A 21,732-nucleotide genomic window follows, 5' to 3' on the forward strand; every position below is an offset into this window, starting at 1 on the left:
TCCACTCCCAAACCTGCCACTGAAGCACAAATATCCTGCACAGCCCCCCTCCTCTGGAAGCATTTCAATTACATGACTGAGTGGTGCCTTTCTACCCCAACAAAAGGCAGATCCGGCTGGTTGGGATGGAAACAGAGTCGTTTTGAGATGGAGCTGAAGTCCGAAAACACTCACAAAGCCAAACACTGCTATGTGAATAGCCACACAAACACACGGGGGGTAAGAAGGCTTAGTCCCTCCAGATAATGATAACTCATGAAGGCTCGCCTGGTTTCTTGCTCGTAACACTTAGATGATCCGAGTCTGTGGAGGGTGAACACTGATGGTAAGCAGGCCTGTGATGCTCTTTTGTGCTGTTTTCTTTCTTTCTAATCTCTTATTGGAAATACATGATAAGTAAAGGCTCCAGGAAGATCTTAGCCAGTATAGAAACTCTTGAGCTATCAATGTTTATACAAGGGAGCTTCGGTTTGATGCTGTGAGCTGCTACTCGCAGCTGCAGGCTGGGTGAGACAGGAATATTAACGTGTGATCTGAATGTGAAAAAGTATTAAGCTATTGCAAGGAGGATGTTAATATTGATACCAGGGAACTGCCAAGAAACACAGTACAGGAGAAGGAAAGCTCCTTTTTTCCCCTATCAAACTTTTGATCACAACATAAAAATTTATTAAATTTTAAATTACAAGCTTACATGATAAAGATCTATTTGCTATGATTTTGAGACCGTTTTAGTGGATGTTTTATCATTTTGTCAGATTAATATTTAGTATTTAAGGCACAACACCAGCTCCAAAAAGTTGTGATGCAATTGTTTGAAAATCTGATAAACCTACATTTTCTTAACAATAGAACAATGAAAACATATCAAACGTTTAAACTGAGAAAATGGCTCCGAAAATTGGGGTGGGCAAAAGGCTGGGAAAGTAAGTGGTACTCAAAGGAAACAGCTGGAGGAACATTTTACAACTAATTAGGTTAATTGCACCATTAAACAAAAATATGACAAAGATCCAGCAGTGCTGAGCAGATATGATCGTAGCTTTTCTAAAAGTGCAGCAGGTGGTCTTCTCAGTACCCAGATGTCTACCGGCTGTTATTAAAAGAAGGGGGGATGCTACACAGGGTAAACATGGCCCTGCTCACAGCTTTTTTAATACATGTTGCTGCCATGTTCTGTTTTTATTTACATTTTACACACTTTCACAACTTTTGGGGGAATTTGGTTTGTAAATAATGAAAGATGTGTGTGGATTTTCTTCTTTAAGCACCTACTATACTTTATTTAAGTAACTTGCTTGCAGCCTATAGACTGGGTATGAGTTAAAGCATCCATCCTTCAAATGTTTTGTTTAAGGTTTCGGTATGATTCATTTTTCAGTTTGAGACCATGTCAGCCGTGATGAATCAGCCTCTTCCCTTTGGACGACTTGAGCGAGAGAAGCACATTCACATGGTCTTCAGGGCTTTTCACAACCGCTGTGGACCCTCTTGTGAGTGCCAGACTCAAAGCACTCCACCCAAATCCCACCAAATGCCTCCTGACCTGGAATCTGAAGAGCAGCTTTTGGGCCAGACTGCTGAGAATGGCTTGATTCAGCCACCGGTGAAGAAGACTGGTAGTGCAGTGAGATCATGCTTTATGTCTGTGCTGGAAACTGCTAGTGAGATTCATATCACTGCCAAGCCAGAGCTGCAAGGTGAGGAGGACTACTTTTTTCTTTTACATAAAACAGGACTCTTGTTTAGATGTGTGTGCGTTAAGAAAATACCACATCCTGACTGCAGGTCCTCAGTGTGTTTCTAGGAGGATCTATAACATCACTACAGAAGGCAACAGGTCACAGTCATTTGTGGCTGTGGAAGGTATTTGTCCCGTTCCACCACGTGTCTTACTCTTATAACTACTGATGTTTTTCAGCATATTCTCAGCATTTGTTCTCTTCTCCCTCCTCTTAGAGAGCTCCTGTGTGTGTCTGCAGTGCTGTGGTCCAGCTCGGGCCTACACCCTGAAAGGCTTTGACAGTGAGGGCAGTCAGGTCTTTTATTTTGAAAGGCCCCTTAGGGTGGACGCCTGTTGCCTCGGCTGCTGCCTGATGGAGATGAGAGCGTACACACCTCAAAACCATCTCATTGGCACCGTACATCAGAGGTAGGAAACTTGTTCATTCCTTGGTGTATATATGTTCCTACTAAACGCTGATGAGTTTGTTTCCTTATGTTGCTCAGTAATTCTAAACTACATGTGATCAAGCCACACTTAGGCTTATATAACTCACTTCTGTTGTTATAATGAGAGTGAATATATAGGTAGGTACTGTAGGTAAGTAGGTAAAGTTAGTGGTGAAGATTTATATTAAGGAGACATACTTCATACATGAGCCTCTTTAGCTTCTCTGAGAAATCTAATGAACTGAATTTTACAAACTACTGGCCTTTGGTTAATGGGTTAACAAAAATTATAAACATAAATATAATTATGTCTGAAGGAGTCCACAGAAGTCTTTAGTCTGCACTCATTCATTTCAGTTTTATTTATATTGCCAATTTACAACAACAGTCACCTCAAAGCACTTTAGGTAAAGACCCAACAATATTAGAAAGAAACCCTAACGAGCAGATGACCCCCTTGTGAGCAAGCAGTTGGCGACACAGGGAAGGAAAAGCTCTCTCTTAAAAGGGAGAAACCTCTGGGAGAACCTGGCTCAGAGTCCAGCCCTAACTATAAGTTGATTAGAAAGGAACATTTTAAACCTCAATCTGCTCTATTGGGGTTATATGGTACTATGATGTCTTTCAGATAAAAGGGGGCCTGATTATTCAAGATCTTGTATGTGATCAGAAAGATTTTAAATTTGATTCAGAATTTAACAGGGAGCCAATGAAGAGAAACCAGTATGGGAGAAATATGCTTTCTCTTTCTAGTCCCTGTCAGTACCTAGGTCCTGTCATCATTTTGACAGGACCTAGGTACTGTCAAAAAGACAGTCTTTCAGGGAACTTTTAGAAGAATCTGATAATAATGGGTTACAGCAGTCCAGCCTAGAAGTAAGGAACTAGTCTGGATAAAATGGTTGTTTTGTGGATCATTTGAGTTTGAAGAATAACATTCACATAGTATATTTTTTTTCTTATTATTATTACTATAATTTTACATTTTTAATTTGGGTGAACAAACACCAGTAGCATTTTATACTGTCAGACTAAACACTTCGCATGTGAGCCTTTTTCCATGTCATTCAAGGCCTGGGACCACACTGGCCTAGATGCTCAGGCCTGTCTGTAAATAGCAGTCGGGGCCTTTCCTGTTCTGAACAGGCTGAGTGTAATATAAACCTGGGATGGTTAATGCACAGCACAGCTGTCTGCACACCAAAAACACACCAACAGAGCTGGCGTGGGCTCGTAGGGGAAGGAATGCGACATCCTTCCTAATGGGAATGTTGGCCAATGGCATGGCAGGCTCACGGCTCTTCTGTCGTCAACCCAAAATACTTCCTTCTTCATCTGGCCTAAATCTGACTCCAGGGTTAGCGGGGGTGTCTTTGTGTGTCAAATTTAGAGTTTTCCAGAAGCGACAGTCGGTGAAGTTGTGCCCAATTAGGACTGGCCTGGCAGAGGTTTCAGTGACCAGAGTTCGACTTGGTATAAATATTCTCTCAGTTGTGCTCTAATAAAGCATGTCCCAAATTGAACTCTTCTGACATCGAGCAAACAATTGCTTTGGTGCTGCAGAATCATGACAGCTGAAAATGCAATCATCCAACCATCAAGACTGGGCTGCGCCTCTGTGTGAAGCACTGGCCAGTCTCTTTGCCAGGAGGCTTAGTGCACGGTTACTGAGTTGCTGTGTGTTGGTGACCATCTTTTCAGGTGGAGCATGTTTACGCCCCTCCTGGAGGTCTGCGCTTCAGGAGGGGTGTCTACCATCAGAATCCAGGGCTCCTGCTGTCCATGCCGTTGCTTCTCCAACCAACAATTCCAGGTAGGAATATTTATAACTCATAAAAGTATATGTGTGACTGAAAAGTGTAACATTGCAGTAGTGCTTTCATGCAGTTTTAAATTATACACTAGATTGTCTCCAACATTGGTGAGGAAATAGGCACGATATGGAAGAAATGGCCTGGCTTCAACGAAGAACACAACATGGACCATGAATACTTTGGGCTGGAGGGTGAGTTCTACCTCAGTAAATTACATTCCTAATTTGTCTTTGACAGGATGCCAGAGAACATTTACCTTTCCCAAAGTTTAGTTTCGGACCAAGTTTACTTTAATCGACCTCTTCAGATCTGATACTTTTATTTACTGAACAGATAAGAAACATGACTGAAAGAAAAACAACAGACCAATATAATAAAGCACACTCACCGGATACCTTATTAGGTACACCTCGCTAGTACTAAACTGCAGTATATTTTGCCTTCAGAGGTGCTTTAAGTCTTTGTGCCAGAGACTCGACAAGTTGCTGCAAACACCCCTCAGAGACTTTGGTCTATCATGACATGACAGTATCACACAGTTGGAACAGAAGTTTTGGCTGCACATTCATGATGGGAATCTCCTTTTCCATCACATCCCAAAGTTACTCCATTACATTGAGGCCTGGTGACTGGAGGCCATTGGAGCACAGTGAGCTCACTGTCACATTAAAAACAAAACAAACAGTTTGCACTTTCAGACATGGTGCCATCAGAAGATGTGTACACTGTGCTTATAAAGGGATGGACGCAGTCAGAAACAATACTCAGGTAGGCTGTGGTGTTTAAATGCTGTTTTTACTAAGTCCAAAGAGTGCCAAGAAAATATTTGGCACACCATTACACCACCAGGAGCCTGAACCATTTATACAAGGCAAGATGGATCGATGACTCCACACTGTTCATTTTAAATTCTGAAACAACTGAATGTTGCAGCAGAAATCAACAACATTCAGTTTTATTCATAGCACCAAACCTCAACAACAGTCACCTCAATGCACTTCTTGTTCATAGCTGACAGGAGTGGCACCCAGTGTGGTCTGCTGTAGCTCTGCTAGGTATGCAAGAGCATGCCTGATGTATTGTGCATTCAGACACTGTCTTCTGCATACGTTGGCTGCAACTCTGTTTAGAAAAGTGCTATATAACTTTAATAATAAAGTTAGTATTATTTGACTTTGTGCTGCCTTCCTGTCAGCTTGAAGCAATCTGCTCATTCTCCTCTGACATCTTGCATCAACAAGGCACTTTTAACTTTAACGTCAGTGGATCGTCTTCATCACAACCACATGCCTAAAAGCTTCGAGCTGCTGGCATGTGATTAGTAGGGGTGGGGAAAAAAATCGATACTGTGTAGTATCGTGATATTTTGTTTGCTAATAATGTATCGATACAGGGACAGCAGAAATCGATATTTTGTTACAAAAAAAGTTTGTGGAATGGAACATGCTCTGACTTCAGAGCATGTTGATCCTTTTTCTGAGCCAGAATCCTGACATTACTTCACTGTCCAAATGTGTTTAACTTTTTTTGGCAGCAATAAACATGACAGTTTACTTATTTTAATTTAAGACACGTTTTATTTTAATTAAGTTTAAAACTTTATTTAATGTAAAATTATATTTTGTTTTAATTTACTTTCAAATTCTTCAGTTGCTGAAGGGGCTGCATAGTTTTCATAAATTTCATAGTTCAGAATAGCTATAATTGTACCAGATGGTTGCATTCAGTTAAGTTGGACTAGACTGTAATACAAACCGTTCAGTTTGTCAACAATAAAACTGACTGAAATGAGAGACTGAGTGTGAGACTTTGATATTAGATAAAATGAATATTGATAAAGTTTACCTGTATGTACAGAATCTGAATATATTTAAAAATATTTTTTTTTAAATTGCAATAATATCGTATCATATTGTGCGTTAAGTGTTGTGATAATATCGTATCGTGGGTTAAGTGTTGTGATAATATCGTATTGTGGGATGTATGGTGATTCCCACCTCTAGTGATTAGCTGGTCAGATTTGTGTTAACAAGCAGCCAAACAGGTGTACCTAATAAAGTCACCGGTGAATGCTTTTAATTTATAAAAAATAAATGGAAAAAAAGACTGTTCCATGATATTTACAGGGACATCAACTAACACCACTAGATTGTTGTTTTTTTTTTAAAGAAAAAGATAATTGCCAAACATTAACTGCATCTCTCTGGCTAGTATCAGACTTCTTTAACATTTCTAAGTATACCAAAGTCACAAACATAGTTTATTATTTAATCACGGCTTTAGTACAACTGTATGTATTCTATTTTCATCTTCTAGTTCCACTCAGTATGGAGTCACACACCAAACTCCTTCTCCTGGCAGCCACTTTCCTGTTGGTAAGCACGTGTGTCCGTCAGTGGGAAGATGTTCTGTCATACACAATATAATTATACCTTTCCCAAAGTTTCTACCTCAGACTTTGAAGACTTAGTTGCAAGTATGTGTTATGAATAAATTAGCTTACTAATGAATAAACATTCAGCAACAGTTTTATCTGTTCATTCATACTTACTTCAAACAGCAGCTAACAATTTTAATTTCATTCTATAATTTTAGTGAATAACTTATATATTTGTAATTTTAGGTAATGATTTCAACTGTTAATCCTATTAATATAAAAGTACATTTAGCTAACAGTATCATTGGTCCATCTGTACTGGTGGTTGCTTTGAAGACAAGGACCAGGTCTGCAACCACTCGCAGTCAGCTGCTGTCTTCAAAATGACTTTTGTGCATTAATACATCAATAAAACCACAATAAGACAGAATCTGCATACTCTGTGACTGAATGGAGGTCAAATTGGCAATAAGATGCAATATGTCTAGAAGACAAGTTCCTTCCCACCCGGCAATCTTGGCAATCGTCTCATGATCACTGACACGCTCCATCTCTTGGTAAGCAGCTGGTCATTACAAATACCTTTAATTTTTATTTTATTTTTTTTAAATGCTTTGATAAAGGTTTTTGTTTTTTAAGTTGCAAGGAGGTTTCTCCTATTTTCACTCTAGTTTGACTGAGTAATTATTAAACATATTTTAAGTTCATGCCCTCCTTATTTGATGTTTTTTTCTTTTTAATTTTCCTAAATGCTTTTGGTCCGGATTGGATCCTTTGGTAGTGCCAATCTGGCCCCCAGGTTGTATGTTTGACATCCCTGCCTTGGGATCATTGTATACTAACTGGAAATCAGCGGTTCAGTATAAAAATCAGGACACTATATTAAGATGATCCCAGATGGGTGCACTGTAATATTAGAATATAATATTTGATGTATTGGCTCGTAAGAAGCCTTTCACGATTTGGTTTAATTGGAACTTGCATTACAACTGGAGATCATAATTTATATTGATGTTACATGCAAACAACCAACATGTTTACATGTAACAAAAGCAACATTTTGATGTGTGGGATCTTCCTCGGGTATCAATCGCAAGCATCAAAAATCTGCTTATGTAAAGATTCTTTAAGGAGTAAATTATTACTTTGAGCCAAAAAGTGTTCAGACCGTTCTTCTCCCCCCCCCGTTGCACACTTGCTTTCTTTCTCTAAAAAAAACATAAAAAGCATACATAAAGAAGACATTTTAATACAAAGAAAAACTAAGTGGTTAGCACTGTGGCCGCACAGCAAGAAGGTCCTGAGTTCAATTCCAACATCAGGCCGGGGTCTTTCTGTGTGGAGTTTGCATGTTCTCCCCGCGTTTGCGTGGGTTCTCTCCGGGTACTCTGGCTTCCTCCCACACGCAGCTTGTGGGGATAGGTTAATTGGATAATTCAAATTGTCACTAGGTGTGAATGTGAGTACGAATGGTTGTCTGTCCCTGTGTGTTGGCCCTGTGACAGACTGGCGACCTGTCCAGAGCGTACCCCGCCTCTCGCCCTATGACAGCTGGGATAGGCTCCAGCGCCCCCCCACGACCCTGAAAAGGATAAGTGGAAGCGAATAGATTGATGGAAAAACTAACACTGTTTCTAACCTGTCTGAATGATTTCTCTGCAGAATCATATGTTTTTTGAAATGAGCTGACCAGCATCATCACATGATTTACAGACCAACGGGCACCCAAGCTTCCCGGTCTGGGAAGAAAGAAGAGCGGATAAAGAGGAATCTCGGCTTCTTGCAAACTCCACAGCTTCAGTTCCAGCGTTTATAAAAGAAAAATGGCACTAAACCATCTTTAGCAGCAGATGCATATTTACCATTTATTGCTATAATCCATCAGGTGTACATCCAACAGTGTTTCCTCGCTTTCCACACACTCACACACACACCTGCATCCATCATCACAATAACAAATAAGGGCAGCATTACAGTTTTTCAACAAACTGTAGGCTCTTTCTTAACATATTAAAAAAAACAAAAAAACAAAAAACAAAAAAGCTCCCCAGGATAAAAACTGTAACAGACCCTGGGCCCCGTTTTCTTTCGTGGACTACAAAATGGAAAAGGAGTGAATATCAGTGTTTCAGGACTCCTATACACCTTTAACATTAAAGCAGAGCCCTTCCTTTAAAAGGTGGGGTAAAGAAAGGAGAAGGCAGGGAAGGGAAACCTGGTTCAGGTCGGGCTTGAGGCCAGGCACAGTGATTTAGGCAGCTTGGCAGTTCATTCTAAAGATGCCGGTTATAGAAACCTGCCCAACACAGGATCCTCATCCTTTGGGATACAACTTTTTAAAAATCGTATTAAGTGATCTTTGATGTGGATTGCATTTAAACATTAATATTTGTTCTAGTCCAAAATGACCAGAGGAATTGTAGTTATAATACAGCACTGTGTTATAATAACCCTGTTTGAGTCCCAATAAAACTGATTAGCACACCTATTTTAACAGCAGGTGAAATGTCACGTTAAGCAATAAAATCATATAGAGTACAACTGATTCTGTTGTATTTAAAGCACACTTTGTCGAGCGTTCATGACCAGAACAGCCCACACCAGTCACTCACTGGTTAAAAGATGTTACAACTTGCATTACTAAAAAAGAAAAAAAGAAAAAAAAAAAGAAACAAAACTGTAATTTCCTCTTCCAGTTGATTAAAATCACCTCTTTCATAGACCTGTTTCAGTGTTCTGTTGAAAGGCTTTTCTGTTCATTTCCAATTTGACACAAAGACCCAACGGTCTCCTGGCCTCGGTCCCCGACTTTTGCTCTGTCTTCGCATTACGCAGTGCCAATCCACGCAGAGCTGCCCTTCTCTGGACTCGGCTTCCCCCAACACATCCCGTATGCACACACCTGCACACCGCAAACAGAGACCACATCAGTAGAGTCTAACTACATCACACAGGTTGTGTTGTTGTTCATGTGAAATCCCACAGCAGGAGTTCTTACTCTTCGCTGAGCATCTCGGTGACGGGGGGCTAACGTCCTCCGCTAGCATTCACCAGACCATGGAAGTCTTCCCATGCTCTGCAAACAGAGGAGGATGCAGTAAATTATAATTCGCAGTAAAAAGCATAAAGAAATAATTATTTTCCTTGAAGAATCGTAAGCCCATCAGTTAACTGAATGAGAGCTTTAGATGGGGAAAAAAATAGTTGTATTCACAGTTACCAAAAACTAATGATGAAAATAAAAAATTTAGGCTTAGCTTTATGAGCTAAAGCTGCCAAAATAAAGAAATATACTAACAGAGGTCATTTCAATATTATAAAGATTTATACAGGCCATGTTAGAATGAATGGGACTTATTATTCTTAGCTCCATATTGGTATTTCTAGACTTTACTAGAGAAGCTTTGCACGATTCAGAGCTCAAAATAATCCCTGTGCATCTTTTCTGTGCCTTCGTGCAGAAGAAGTTGGTCTTTTAGCTTTTTATCCTTTCTTTGGACAGGCTGGCCATTATAAACAGAAGTTTTTAACAACGTGTGTCAAGAACATCCCCATCTCATTAATATCAAGCGCCAAGCAAAAAAAAAAAAAAAATGGAGCAACAACATCTACATGAGGATATAGAGATTGTGTAAAAGGACTTGAAAGCCATCATACTAGGCATTCACATTCAAAGCTACAAAGGACAAACATGGACACAGAACTAGTTGTTTTTTTCCCCAAAGCATGAAAATGGGAACAAAAGGCAGAACTGAGTTCTTGTATACTGAAGAAATACTGACTCAAGGTTAAGACTGCAATGGAAAACCATTATAATCAGTTAAATGGGCATTTGTTTCACTCTCTAATGAACTAATAGAAAAATATGGGAGTTTGTAAAATTATATTAGTATATAGACGTGCACAAGATATGTGGTTGTGTGTACAGTTATACATTTCAATTTGGAATAATACTTCAAACAATAAAATAAAACATTTTGATAATTGTGTTTGTTATTTCTCCCTTAAAATCCAAACATACTGTCAAAATAAAAATCTAACTTACAGAAAACCATCATCTTATCACCTGAGCATGTTAAAAACAAGCCATTAAAAAGGCAACATGTAAGTGTACTCTCTCGTTGCCTCTTTGGTTGGAAAATGTGTGTGAGCATGCAGGTTTATGGAATGAGCTGAAGAGAAAGGAAAGCTGGAGAAGAAAATAAAAAAAGGAGAAGACATACATACTTAATGCTGTCTGTGTGTGTCTTGTACTCCATGATGGTGTTGGGGGGCAGGTTGAGGACTCTGCGCAGGGTGTCTCTGATGCGGGCGGTGGTCCCCTGGTCACTGGCTGTTTTGTTCCAGATGGAGATGATGTCCTCCTGGCGAGAAGCAGCATGAAGAGGAGGCATGTGTGAGCGTTAGGTCAGGCAGTTAGTGACCATGTGCAACCGAGTGTGTCTGCTTTTGGCAATACCTGGAAACGTACTGACACCACAGCCCCACAGATTTCCTCTCCTACCATGAACTGTTCTCCGAGCATAGCCAGGATCAGGTTCTCCCAGCATCGAGACGCCAGGCCTTTTCTCAGACGAATGATCCACTTCCCACCCATCTTATTAGCATCATCCTAAACATACACAATTTCAGATCAGGCCTTTCACGCATAACCAAACAACCAGAGCAAATAGAGGATATCAGCCAGTGTGTTTACCTCCCACATGGGTTTAATGCCTTCTTTGAAGAGGTGGAAGTCACTATGACCTGTCAGATCGCCAGGTCGGATCATGTGACTATAGAAACGCCAAAATTGCTCCACCTGGGATGGACAATTGTAATAATTAGTGGAAAACAAGTCAATATGTGGAGTGTGCAGCTCTGCATGGGCACATAAACAAAAGGAAAAGTGCACTGGCTCCTGTTTTAAGCCATATAAAGATGTGATGAGGAGCGACGGACCGAAGCAAAGCTGCCAATTTGTTTGATGTTCTGTTCGTAGCTCTGAGTGCTGGCTGGTCTCCCTGGGGTGCGTCTGGAGTACCAAAAGGTGTAATTGTACTGGAGAGGGTGTTCTCCTGCTCCTGGCACCACCATCTGCCGGAAATGAGAGAGTAACTTGTACAGCTCATTGACATATTAACTTTATACAGACTCAGAGCTATAATTTGTCATTTTGCCTCTGTACACCACCAAAGCGGATTTTAAATCTAATAATTAACATGTGATTAAAGTGCAGACTTTTTGCTTTAATTTAAGAGGTTCTTCAAAAATTATATTTACTGTTTAATTCATTTCCAGATGTTCAAAATTTTATAGTTTAACAAACAAGCCAAAACTAAAGAAACTGTACCTTTGTTCAACAAATAGTAGCACAATCTGCACATACATCTGTGTAAGACTTTAGCGGCCTCACTTTTTTCTTGGAAGTGTTCTGCTCCTTCTCTTCATCTTCGTTTTTTTCCTTCTCACCGTCTTTCGGTGAGCCTTGGTCCTGGTCGTGGTCTCCGCTGTCATCGTCTTTCAGACTACAATCGAGGGAAATGCAATCAATATTTGAAATCAAAAGGGACTTTACACCTGTTGTCAGGTAACAGCCCTTTTCATTTTAACTCCTTTTACAGAGTGTTTTAAATCAAATCTTTTGTCATTTTGTTACCCAGTCTGTTGGCGTTATACCGTCTTACAGCAACCAGTATCTAAATTATTCAGTTGTGCCCTCATCCTGGTCAACACATCAAGAAAAAAAATTAACACAAACTATATCCTCGACGAATAGAAGATTTGCAGTATGGCTGCTGTATTCATTTAGGGCAACTTAACCCAATAAACCTGCAACTGATGCATTTTAAAGTTGTGGCCTGCAAACATGCGCTCTGTGCTAATCTTAAACTACGGTCACTATTAATAAGAGCTCTCTGCGTGTAACCGTGTCTCTCCAGTTTCCTGCATTTATTGGCCACGCGAGTCTAATTTGTGACCGGCCTCTACGCGCCTCTCCCCGCCTCTCAGTTAACTACCACACCGAGGATTCGAGGCCTATCCGCCTTCCTCCAGGCCAAGCTAACAGCTAACAACACTGAAATTCTTCATCAAAAAGCACCATTTACTCACAGGTATTGCTCCCTTTCTTTTTAAAAGCGCGTGTAGGTGTTGCCCTCGCACTCCTGTTCTTTTATTAACTCACAGAATTCATGCAAAAACATATAATAAAGCTGACACACCTCTCACACACGCAAACCACGGTCAGCTTACGTTACCCTCCCCAGTGAGTTCACAGTAGCGACCGACGAGACCGCTCTCTGGATATTCAGCGAAATGTTTTAAATACTCACGCGTCAAATTTGTTGTTCATTATTTTGTAGATAGGAGTCTTTTCGGAGTCCGACCACAGCCTCCTGAATCCCGCAGCAAGTGACGGCGACGCGCACAGCAGCGGTTTAGTGGACGCGCATGCCATGTATCGATCTTAGTGATGAGCACGAAAAGGTCAAAGGTGAGCCACATCTTTACTATCAAGCATGTGCTCATTTATACTTAATTGAAATGTGCATTAAAATAAATAAGTAATTAAGAAATATGCATACATGAAGCAAAAGTCCCAATAATTTTATTTTATTCTCCACATTTCAGAACTTTAAGATATAATAAATGCACATTAGTACCACTGTGATCTGTTAATTGTAGTTTTTCAGAGTCTGATGACTCTGTTGAATAAACAGAAACCCTGTGTCTTCAGCGCAGATGTATGTGCAGGCCGACACACACTGTCACACAAGAACAGCCTCAGAACAACACGGGTGGCTTAATCACAGCAATCGAATTCCTCTGATACGCTGCAACCCTCGTTTCATCGCTTTCCATTCCTCTGCTTGTAATCTGTTCTCGCGGCACCTTCAAACAGTAGCTGTGCTCAGGTCCAAGCAGAGCTGTGGACCAAGTTTTGAAGAGGGGTGGGGGAGGCAAAAAAAATCAAAAACAAAGGGAGCTGGAGGGTGAGGATGGAGTTGGGACTTCTTTTGGTCCAAATCGGTTCAGGCATTATTATGGAAGCTTAGTGGCTACAAGACCATGAAAACCCCTGTGTTTGTGTATTGGAAACAAACAATTAAAGCCAGATAAAAAGCAGAGTGTTTGGGGGTGAGGGACAGCAGGAAAGCTCCGGGGTGGTATATCACGGTGTGGTGTGGTTCGGTTGGCGCTGCTTCTGCAGACCATCCCCTCGCCCCCTGTGCCTCCACGAGGACCTTCATGAGAGGGCCCTTTGTTCTGGGCCGGCAGGCGCACCAGTGAGTGAATGAGCAAGAGCAGCGGCGGCCTTCTTCAGTGGCGGCTGTTTGTTTACACCAGCCAGTCCCGTCATACTTCATTAGCAGCCCAGCCCACCGACAACCTCTGATGTCCTAATCGCCGACAAGCATGTAGCTGCCCATCAACCCAGAGCCTTGGCGGTTCAGGATAAAGGCTTTTTTTTGGGATTCCCACTAAGCCTGCTTGCCTTCTCATCCACAGGGAGCGTGTACATGTATGCTCACACAAACACACACGCGATATCTGTGGCCTGGCTGGTTCTTTCATCACGGGCCAAGAGGCAAATGGAGGTAAGTCGATGTTAGTGGAGCAGCAACGGTCCCAGAGATCTAGCTCTGCATCACAGAGACGTGAGAAACCTGCCGTCCAGACAGAGGCAGACAAGACAGAGGGATTATTGAGTGCTGCCATCTTCTGACCACAATCATTAAACAGTTAACTACGCATTAAGTCACGCAAATATGCGGCATGCTAACAAGTCGTAATTGTACTAGCGTGTGTTCCAGTGCGAGTTGTCAGGCCTTCATAATTGGCACAAACACTTACCTGAACATCGGGACAAATGATTAGAATTTGGTGGTTAAAGGTCACCCTTATTTTACAAAAAGCTTACATTGCAAGAATTCATGTCAATTCTAAGAAAATTATCACAAAAGTCTAATAGGAAAAAATGGAGAAGTAATGACATCAAACAATTAAAATAGTCAAAGGTCAACATCGCCGTGATGTCATAATGTTCGTCGGTAACTACATTTCTGGCCATTATTCAAGTTCATAACACAGGAAAGGATGGAGAGGATTGGGACAATATTGCACATTCACCCAGACACTAAATCCTTTGGTTCCACCTAATGAATTCCTCGTGTTACATAATACAATGCATAATTCAAATTCACTAACCTCCTGAACGGCTTTCCCGAGCCTTTCCTGGCTTTTCACTACTTTCCTGAAAGACACACACAGATCCACCATCATTAGCGACAAGAACTTGTTACCTATTAAAAAAAACATCTGCTTGATGACAGAGCTAACCTTTGTATTCTGCGAGCGAGGCTCAGAGTGAAGCCTGCAGAGCAGTCGGGCTGATAAGTGGACGGCACTATGGAGTAAGCCCCCGGAGGAAGTGAACAGGCCAGACTGACGTCCTGCGTGTAACAGTGAGGGACACAGCTGGCCACAGGATCCTCATCCCTGGATATCATCTGCTCAGATTGTCCTTCTACTACCTAGTTATGTTGTTAAAAGCAGATATTTCGACTTAAAGCAGTACCGGATAAAGAGAAGCAAAATAATGTTAAGCTATTCAGAGGCGATGTGAACTCTATCCTAGTGTATAGACTGAACTGCAGAAGGACGGATGTCACATAATCTAAGCTAACACTAATGCTCTGACTTTGTATTTTACTGACCTTATAAATGTGGAAGCCAATAGGGTGCAGATCCGTATCAGGCCGGCTCTGGTGCAGGGTAACCCTGACGTTAACTCCTGATGTCACTGCTGGATCATCAGAAACTGTAAAAGGGAAGAAGGGGTTCTGCCAGTGAGACAGGAAGTTCCTGCTTCCTCCGGCTGTCTTTCCCTCAACCCACGAGCCGTGGAAGTAGCTGGTCTCCCACTCACTGTCTGCTGTTAAAGGCAGTGGGGGTGCTGGGCTTTTCATGGCACTGAGGATGAGATTAATTGTTTTAATGGCGCAAATAAAATCAGAAACATTAAATAACTTCGTGAAAAACTTAATAATTTTACCTGAGGGAGATGGAAGAGAAGGAAAAGACCCTGATGAGAAAGCGGGCCTCGGCTCCTGGCTGGTAGGTGCTGGGGATGAGAAGGTAGAATCCGGGCTCCAGCTGCCCGTGGAGAACCACCTCTCTCTCGTAGGTATGGCAGTGAGTAGAAGCGCGAGGAGGTCTGTTCAACATCCGGCTCAGATTGAAACGCTTCTTTTCCACCTAGTGCAAACATACTTTCAGTAAAGCGATGGAAAGCCACACGAGCGCATGTCAACACTAAATGAGAGAACAAACCTTCCACAAGTGCAGCGCGATGGCCTGGTAATGCTGGTGCTTTGTATTGTTGCTGTCCTCGACTGGGGTTTGTGCATATTTCTCTGTGTTTCTCCATTTCCGGCACTGCAACAGAGACACCACCACCTCTCCTCTTTCGCACACTTTAAGCCAAAACTTGGGGTTGCTGCCGTAGCTGCCGCAGTTTCGGCTACCGCCAGCAGAGTGCCCTTTTACCCAGCGACCAGCCAGCTGATGACTGTGTGTCAGCAGGTTTCCTGCCGGAGCAGAGAGGCATCAGGTTAAAACAAGGGCACCAAGAAAGTAACATCTGAAACAACAAAAACCTCTTTAACAAAATAAGGCAACACCAGTATAAATGCTCTTCAAGTGTCCTTCCTCACTGATGGGATAGCCCACTGTGACGTCATCAAACTGGGACATAAATTCAGCCTCGTCCAACCAGAATTCACCCTCTGCCACCCTGGCTTGTAGCTCCGAAGCACAATCAGGGGCAACAGAATCCCAACCTGCACCTCTGCAGAGAGAGAGGCAAAGAAACATCTGGATTTTCCCACATTTACAAATTTGTTGATGTAGGTGTGAATTCCAGAAATGCACTCCAAATTCCGTATAATAACTGTGACTTTAGTGAGATAAAATCACAACTTCAGACAGACATCAGTTACACCTAATGGCTGCGACTAAAGTCTGAAATCTTAAAGCCAGTGCTGTCAAATCTAATGAATCACTTTATAAATTGAGTAACCTTTGAGTAGAGCCCGGCCAATTTATTTATTGACAGGTTGATATGAGCTAGTTGCCAATCTATCAACCAAAACTAAAAGATATAGAAGATGCGCTGCTGTGTTGATGTTGCACAGTTTGTCCACAAGATGGCACTCTGCAACTTCCCTGTTGGGAACACTCCAAACACAATAAAGCAGCTGATCCAAGCAGAGTCGGACATAAATGAGTAAAGAAATAACTAAACACAAAAAAAACAACAACATTGGTTTATATATTGGAATATCTGACTTTTAAATCACCAAATATCAGCAGAACTCTACCTTTAAGAGCTGTCACCCTTGCGCAAGGGCCATGCTAATCTTCTCTGTATCGTATCCAATTTAGCGTACGCGCTTGCCGAAGCAAGCACTGAGCTGTCACCAGAACCTAACTATGTGAATATGCTCCTGTGTGGCTGTGGATCTGTAGAGTGATGGCATCAACTAGTAGCTAACAGATCAGCTGTCTTGTTTTGCTTTCTTTTTTGTGAATGATTTAACTTTAAAAATTTAAATCAATGTCCAAATACACAGTTTTTGGAACAATCTGACAATAATGAATTACAGTAGTCCAGCCTAGAAGTACTGAATGTGTGAACTAGACATATCACACAAATTCAAGATAGTGCTCCTTCATTTGTTTAATATGGACACTACAGGACATTTCCTGATCAAAAATGACCATGAGATTCATCACAGTGTTACTGGAGGCCAAGGTACTGCTATTGAGAATATTAGGTAAATAAAAGGTAAATGGACTGGTTCTTGTATAGTACTTTTCTGAGCACTCAAAAAGCTTTAATCTTAAGAACATTTGTAATCTGTAATTTGAAGCATCTGGTTTAACAACTTTCAACTCCACACATCTGGGTGTCAGATATACTCCACAATAGACAAGTCTGACACACACCTCCATACCCAGGCTCCTCCCCAGTAGCGTCTTCCCCAAGGATTTCTGATCCTTAGCAGCCGTACTTCACCCCCTGACACCTTCTTCACATCCAGCCACTCCATGACAGTCAGAGCGTGGTACTGATCCAGCTCAGTGAGTCCTGAAATAGAGAAGGCCAGCAAGTGATGTGGCACAGCATCACTCACTGTATTATCTGTGAGCAGACACTTTTCTGACCTCCGGGCGTGCTGTGAGTGGAGAAGCTGAGCGCACAGTCATCCTTCACAGGGTCCAGAAGGTTCAGGTCCAGCCTTCTCTTTCTGACTTGGTCACTGTCCTGTGCTGTTTGCTGCTCCTCCTCCGAGCCAAAGTCACCCAGGCTCCATCGCTCAGCTAGACCACCTGTCAAGTCCACCAGGGCCTCGGACACCTGACCTGCCCACAGTCGCTCGTATGAACCACGAAGCCTGCAGAAGATGAAAGGGAAAGGAAAGGGGGGTTTCAAACTTTTCCTCATGATTAGGTCTTGTTTGAAAAATACATGTTAATCTCAAGGAATCAACTGACTTGGCATAGGCCTTCTCCAACAGGGCAACCCAAAAGGCAGTGGGGGAGTGGCAGCGTGAGAAGCAAAGAGATGAATTAATGCAGGGCAGGCGGTCGTCAATGGTCACCTCTGTCCAGTGTCCCTGCTGCCAAAAGCAAAAATGAAAGCAGCCTCTGTACCTGCTGTCACCCCACTGTGGCTGATCTTCAGGCAGAACCTACACAGGATCCAACGACAATGCGAGTGACAACAGGAAACACACGATGAACATTCTCCACATTTAGAACAAAACCAGTGCTGGGGCTCACAAAATCAAACTGATGAGACAACCAGCCTGTGTTACCTTGTTTAAAAGCTGTTTGTTCTTGAGCAGGAAGGTGCACGCACAGAGGAACCAGCAGTCTCCTAACAGGCCTTGCTTTGCATGCCCCAGGCTGATGCTGCTTGGGAAGAGAGCTGGTGACGGGCAGATCTCCTTGACATGTGAAATGGAAATAATAATTGGGACTGAGACAGTGATATGGCTGGAAACAGCAGAGCAGGTTAATTTAATTGCACATATTTATTTTTGTGAGATACAGAGCAGTAACTTTGAGAGTCCTTCATAATCAGGTCAACCACCAGAAAAAGGAAATCCCCTCATCTTGTGAGGCGGCACAAGCTAATAGGCCACAAATGTCAAGCCCTATGTGGCAGGATCTTATCAATAACAACACCCGATCAATGGAAAGATAACCAATAAGGAATTTTCTGGGCATTTCCACTAGACAGGCTTACTTGGGGCCGTAGCCAGGTGATGTCTCCCTGCAGTCTGGCCAGAGGCGTGGAGCTGCCAGAGAACAGGGAGGCGTCCACACAGCGGAAGTCCGGGTCCTCATACAGAGCTGGACCTCCGCCCTCTTCTTTCATGGCTCCTGCTGCTTTCAGCCTGGAAACCTGCTGGACCAAAGGCCACCTTCACTGCATGTACCTACATATAACACTTGCATTACACCTTAACTACATTATGCATTCGTGAAGTCTGCACGGATCTGAGAGGAAGCTGCCGTTACAGAGCATCACTGACTTTTACGGCATATTCACCTTCACGTTTTAGCTTTCACTCACTCAATACCAATGACATACTAACATGAATATACAAAGAGATGTTGGAAACATAATGTCAGAAACAGCATGTGTGTATTTATCTTACCTTGCTCCTCTTTTAAGCTCATTTCGCCACGTAGCTGTCATTGTGTATAATAGCATCGTTAGCTCGAGCTAGCTTGCACAGCACAGACACACACAGCAGGTACGCTAGCATCTCCATATCGCTTCATCTTATCGTGGTTTCAAATCCATAACCACAGCGGTTTTCTCTCAGTGTGACATATTTAGCGATGAGTAAAAGTTATATCGACAGCAGACATAGCGTGATGGTGAAAATAAAACAGACACGGGGTCTTCCGGTGATGCAGTGAATCCTTCCTGTGCTGCGGCCACTGCCGCCCACTGCTGGGATCTCTGAACTGCAGGAACACCGTGTTTCAGATTCCATGGATACATCCAGCTTAAAGCGGGGGAAAAACTCTAAAAGTGTAGAATGTTTTTGTTGAGATTTACCATAATACATTATGAATTAGGTAAAGGTTTTACCAAGTGATTACAGAAAAAAATTATATAATTATTTTTTGCTGTCATTGAGGGAAATAATGTAAATAATAGTTTATTCTCTGCAAAGCGGCCAGAATTGTGGCTCCCAGTGACTGGCTGTGTGCTATGTGACATTCAGTCAGTCTCAAACCTCCTTTCCTCAGCCACAACACTGAAGATGGGTCATTCCAGCATGACAGCAACCCAAACATACCACCAAGAAAACAAAGGAAAAAAGCACATGGAGGTCATGGACTGGGATGGCAACTCTCCAGATCTCAGTCCTGCAGAAAATCTGTGCAGGGTGCTGAAGTTTTGTGAGACAACCAAGAAATCTAAAGGGTTTATGTAAGGAGGAGTGAGCCAAAATCCCTCCTGAGATGTGTGCAAACCTGGTGACTGACTACGAGAGAAACGTCTTGCCAACAAGGGTTTCTCCACCAAATACTAAATCGTGTTTTGCTTAGGGATCAAATACTTTGACTCAGCAGCGTACAAATATTTTTATAACTTTTATTTGTTTGGTTGTTTTTCGATTTTTGGTTGATATTCTGTCGCACTCTGTTAAACTGAAACTACCATTAAAATTACACTGTTCGTTTTCTGTAAGTGCTCAAACTTATAAAATCAGCAGGAGCTCAAATAATTATTTCCCTCACTGTAAATGTAGAAGTAGTAAATGCAGAATACCACCTTCTCTGTGTAAATTGATGATTTTGTAGAAATCTGTAGGTTATGAATTTGCCTTTTTTTTAATCTGATGGGGATCTGCAGTGTGTGGACTGTGTGGGTGCTGTAATCAATTTCTTCATTTCTTTTTTTAGTTTGAGTGCCTGGCTGTGGGCATGCAGGACGTGCCACACTCCTAGGAAGGAGAAAGACACCTACTTGTGGTTGTCTGTCTGTCTCACGTCACTCATTAGTCATTTTACATTTTTGTTTTACCTTCATACACAGTTCATGAGGACATCTGGCATCATTTTTGTCTATACTAGTCATCCTGCACCCCTTTGTGACCAAACCTTTGGCTTTCTTTAACATTTGTTTGAAATGCGGTCCTTTTGTACTTTACACTTTGGTTGTATTATGCATCTTTATTGTGTCTCTTGTAATTAGTTTTTGCTGTATTTATATCTATTGTTGCTTTTAGTATCGTCCTACTTCCACATTTTTATTCTTTTAAGTCTCTGTCTTACTTCTATCTCATAAATTGAAATTCTTGTTTATGTTTACTCCATTACTGTACTCAAGTGCTTTTTTTAAAAAGTTAGTTTCTCACTTTTAACCTTTTACTGTTTTCTGATACTCCCTTCTGTTTGTAAAATGGATTTCTTTTCTTTTCTGTAAACGCGTACTCATGCTGTGTCAGTCAGCTTTACTGCTAAATAGTGATGCAGAATAGTGATGTTTTTTCATGAGGTCAATAAAAAGCAACGGATGCAATTATTGATATATTTTTAAAAAAATATACTGTATTTATTAGCTTTGAATCATGTTATACAAATGAAGTATAAACAATATAAAAAACAACATAAAATATAAAATACAATACTATTTAACTTTTACAGAACTAGTCTGTAAACTGATGCACTCAAGTGAGCGCCGTGAATGTTGTCCTCAGTGTTTTCTGTTTAAAAAGAAAAAAAAAAAGAGGAAAGGATTAGAAATCAGAAACACAAGAATAATCTTGAAACAGGTTTTTTTTTTCTTCTTCTTGTGTTTGATAGCTACTGATAGGGTAAGGAATTGATCTTACCGTGGCAGTAACTGAATAGCAATTTTCACCCACTCGTCTTCAGGATTGGCACAGATATGTCTGTTTTTCACAGTCTTGAAACTGATGTTTAAAAAAAGTTCAGACATTAGTATCACAGCAGAGCTGGCAGTCAGTGTGGATTATGTGTTTTAGATGCAGTTACGATATTTTCCCCACTTACATTATTGCCTTGAGTTTGCAGTTGTCATCTTGGACTGTGTAGCTTTTCAGCCTTTTTACTGAGACAGGGTTTTGCTGGTACCGTGTACAGCAATATTTATTGGAACCTTTTGAAGGAAAGAATGAGACATTTCAGTGAAAACAGCATTTTACATGACAATATGACAAAAAACATTATAATAACGTCTCAGTGAATAATCGCTGAAGCCATACTCACTGCTTTCATCCAGTGCCACCAGCAGCAACACCAGCAGTACCGAGACACGCACGGCGAACTTTG

The 21,732-nt window shown here is 41.6% G+C and overlaps 3 protein-coding genes and 1 non-coding gene across 8 annotated transcripts; 1 reads left to right on the forward strand and 3 right to left on the reverse strand.

The window, feature by feature from the left end:
* The first annotated feature begins 185 nt into the window (after positions 1 to 185).
* On the forward strand, positions 186 to 8,534 carry LOC113010422 (phospholipid scramblase 1). Of its 2 annotated transcripts, XM_026149446.2 has the most exons (8): positions 186 to 325; positions 1,382 to 1,700; positions 1,789 to 1,866; positions 1,960 to 2,152; positions 3,874 to 3,985; positions 4,078 to 4,177; positions 6,303 to 6,361; positions 8,026 to 8,534. In XM_026149446.2, the coding sequence occupies exons 1-8, from the start codon at positions 323 to 325 to the stop codon at positions 8,050 to 8,052; spliced, it is 891 nt and encodes a 296-aa protein (XP_026005231.1). In that variant the 5' UTR covers positions 186 to 322; the 3' UTR covers positions 8,053 to 8,534. The 2 variants fall into 2 exon arrangements, with proteins under 2 accessions (XP_026005231.1, XP_080149210.1); XM_080293084.1 differs by lacking the exon at positions 8,026 to 8,534 and having other exon boundaries at positions 6,303 to 6,512.
* eif4e2 (eukaryotic translation initiation factor 4E family member 2) lies at positions 8,203 to 12,857 on the reverse strand. Of its 2 annotated transcripts, none has more exons than XM_026149449.2 (8): positions 12,678 to 12,857; positions 11,759 to 11,870; positions 11,305 to 11,439; positions 11,060 to 11,164; positions 10,823 to 10,975; positions 10,587 to 10,727; positions 9,362 to 9,439; positions 8,203 to 9,265 (listed from the first exon to the last, which is right to left on the reverse strand). In XM_026149449.2, the coding sequence occupies exons 1-7, from the start codon at positions 12,800 to 12,802 to the stop codon at positions 9,404 to 9,406; spliced, it is 807 nt and encodes a 268-aa protein (XP_026005234.1). In that variant the 5' UTR covers positions 12,803 to 12,857; the 3' UTR covers positions 8,203 to 9,265; positions 9,362 to 9,403. The 2 variants fall into 2 exon arrangements, with proteins under 2 accessions (XP_026005234.1, XP_026005233.1); XM_026149448.2 differs by having other exon boundaries at positions 10,591 to 10,727; positions 12,678 to 12,853.
* A 73-nt stretch (positions 12,858 to 12,930) lies between these two features.
* On the reverse strand, positions 12,931 to 19,353 carry capn10 (calpain 10). Of its 3 annotated transcripts, none has more exons than XM_026149444.2 (13): positions 19,077 to 19,353; positions 18,662 to 18,820; positions 18,228 to 18,359; positions 17,905 to 18,101; positions 17,575 to 17,804; positions 17,356 to 17,497; positions 16,029 to 16,195; positions 15,679 to 15,935; positions 15,401 to 15,603; positions 15,063 to 15,318; positions 14,686 to 14,879; positions 14,554 to 14,599; positions 12,931 to 14,012 (listed from the first exon to the last, which is right to left on the reverse strand). In XM_026149444.2, the coding sequence occupies exons 2-13, from the start codon at positions 18,791 to 18,793 to the stop codon at positions 13,983 to 13,985; spliced, it is 1,986 nt and encodes a 661-aa protein (XP_026005229.2). In that variant the 5' UTR covers positions 18,794 to 18,820; positions 19,077 to 19,353; the 3' UTR covers positions 12,931 to 13,982. The 3 variants fall into 3 exon arrangements, with proteins under 3 accessions (XP_026005229.2, XP_080149208.1, XP_080149209.1); XM_080293082.1 differs by having other exon boundaries at positions 18,662 to 18,823; positions 19,077 to 19,342; XM_080293083.1 differs by having other exon boundaries at positions 16,062 to 16,195; positions 19,077 to 19,214.
* LOC113029929 (U6 spliceosomal RNA) lies at positions 16,708 to 16,814 on the reverse strand. Its single transcript, XR_003273523.2, has one exon. It is a non-coding gene; the product is annotated as a U6 spliceosomal RNA (small nuclear RNA).
* Positions 19,354 to 21,732: the final 2,379 nt, after the last annotated feature.

Source organism: Astatotilapia calliptera, chromosome 18 (assembly GCF_964374335.1).
Source record: "Astatotilapia calliptera chromosome 18, fAstCal68.1, whole genome shotgun sequence".
Classification (NCBI taxonomy): domain Eukaryota; kingdom Metazoa; phylum Chordata; class Actinopteri; order Cichliformes; family Cichlidae; genus Astatotilapia; species Astatotilapia calliptera.

What these genes read in the sequence shown, in the direction of transcription:
- LOC113010422 (XM_080293084.1), top strand. An exon ending in ATTGGCACCGTACATCAGAG is followed by an intron (nt 2,153 to 3,873) that starts GTAGGAAACTTG and finishes CCATCTTTTCAG; the next exon opens with GTGGAGCATGTTTACGCCCC. An exon ending in TCTCCAACCAACAATTCCAG is followed by an intron (nt 3,986 to 4,077) that starts GTAGGAATATTT and finishes ATTATACACTAG; the next exon opens with ATTGTCTCCAACATTGGTGA.
- eif4e2 (XM_026149448.2), bottom strand. Translation starts at nt 12,802, where the DNA reads ATGGCATGCGCGTCCACTAAACCGCTGCTGTGCGCGTCGCCGTCACTT. An exon ending in GCATTAAACCCATGTGGGAG is followed by an intron (nt 10,976 to 11,059) that starts GTAAACACACTG and finishes GTGTATGTTTAG; the next exon opens with GATGATGCTAATAAGATGGG. An exon ending in ACACACACAGACAGCATTAA is followed by an intron (nt 9,440 to 10,590) that starts GTATGTATGTCT and finishes CTCTGTTTGCAG; the next exon opens with AGCATGGGAAGACTTCCATG.
- capn10 (XM_026149444.2), bottom strand. Translation starts at nt 18,793, where the DNA reads ATGAAAGAAGAGGGCGGAGGTCCAGCTCTGTATGAGGACCCGGACTTC. An exon ending in TTCTCTTCCATCTCCCTCAG is followed by an intron (nt 15,319 to 15,400) that starts GTAAAATTATTA and finishes TCTCATCCTCAG; the next exon opens with TGCCATGAAAAGCCCAGCAC. An exon ending in CTCGCTCGCAGAATACAAAG is followed by an intron (nt 14,600 to 14,685) that starts GTTAGCTCTGTC and finishes TGTGTCTTTCAG; the next exon opens with GAAAGTAGTGAAAAGCCAGG.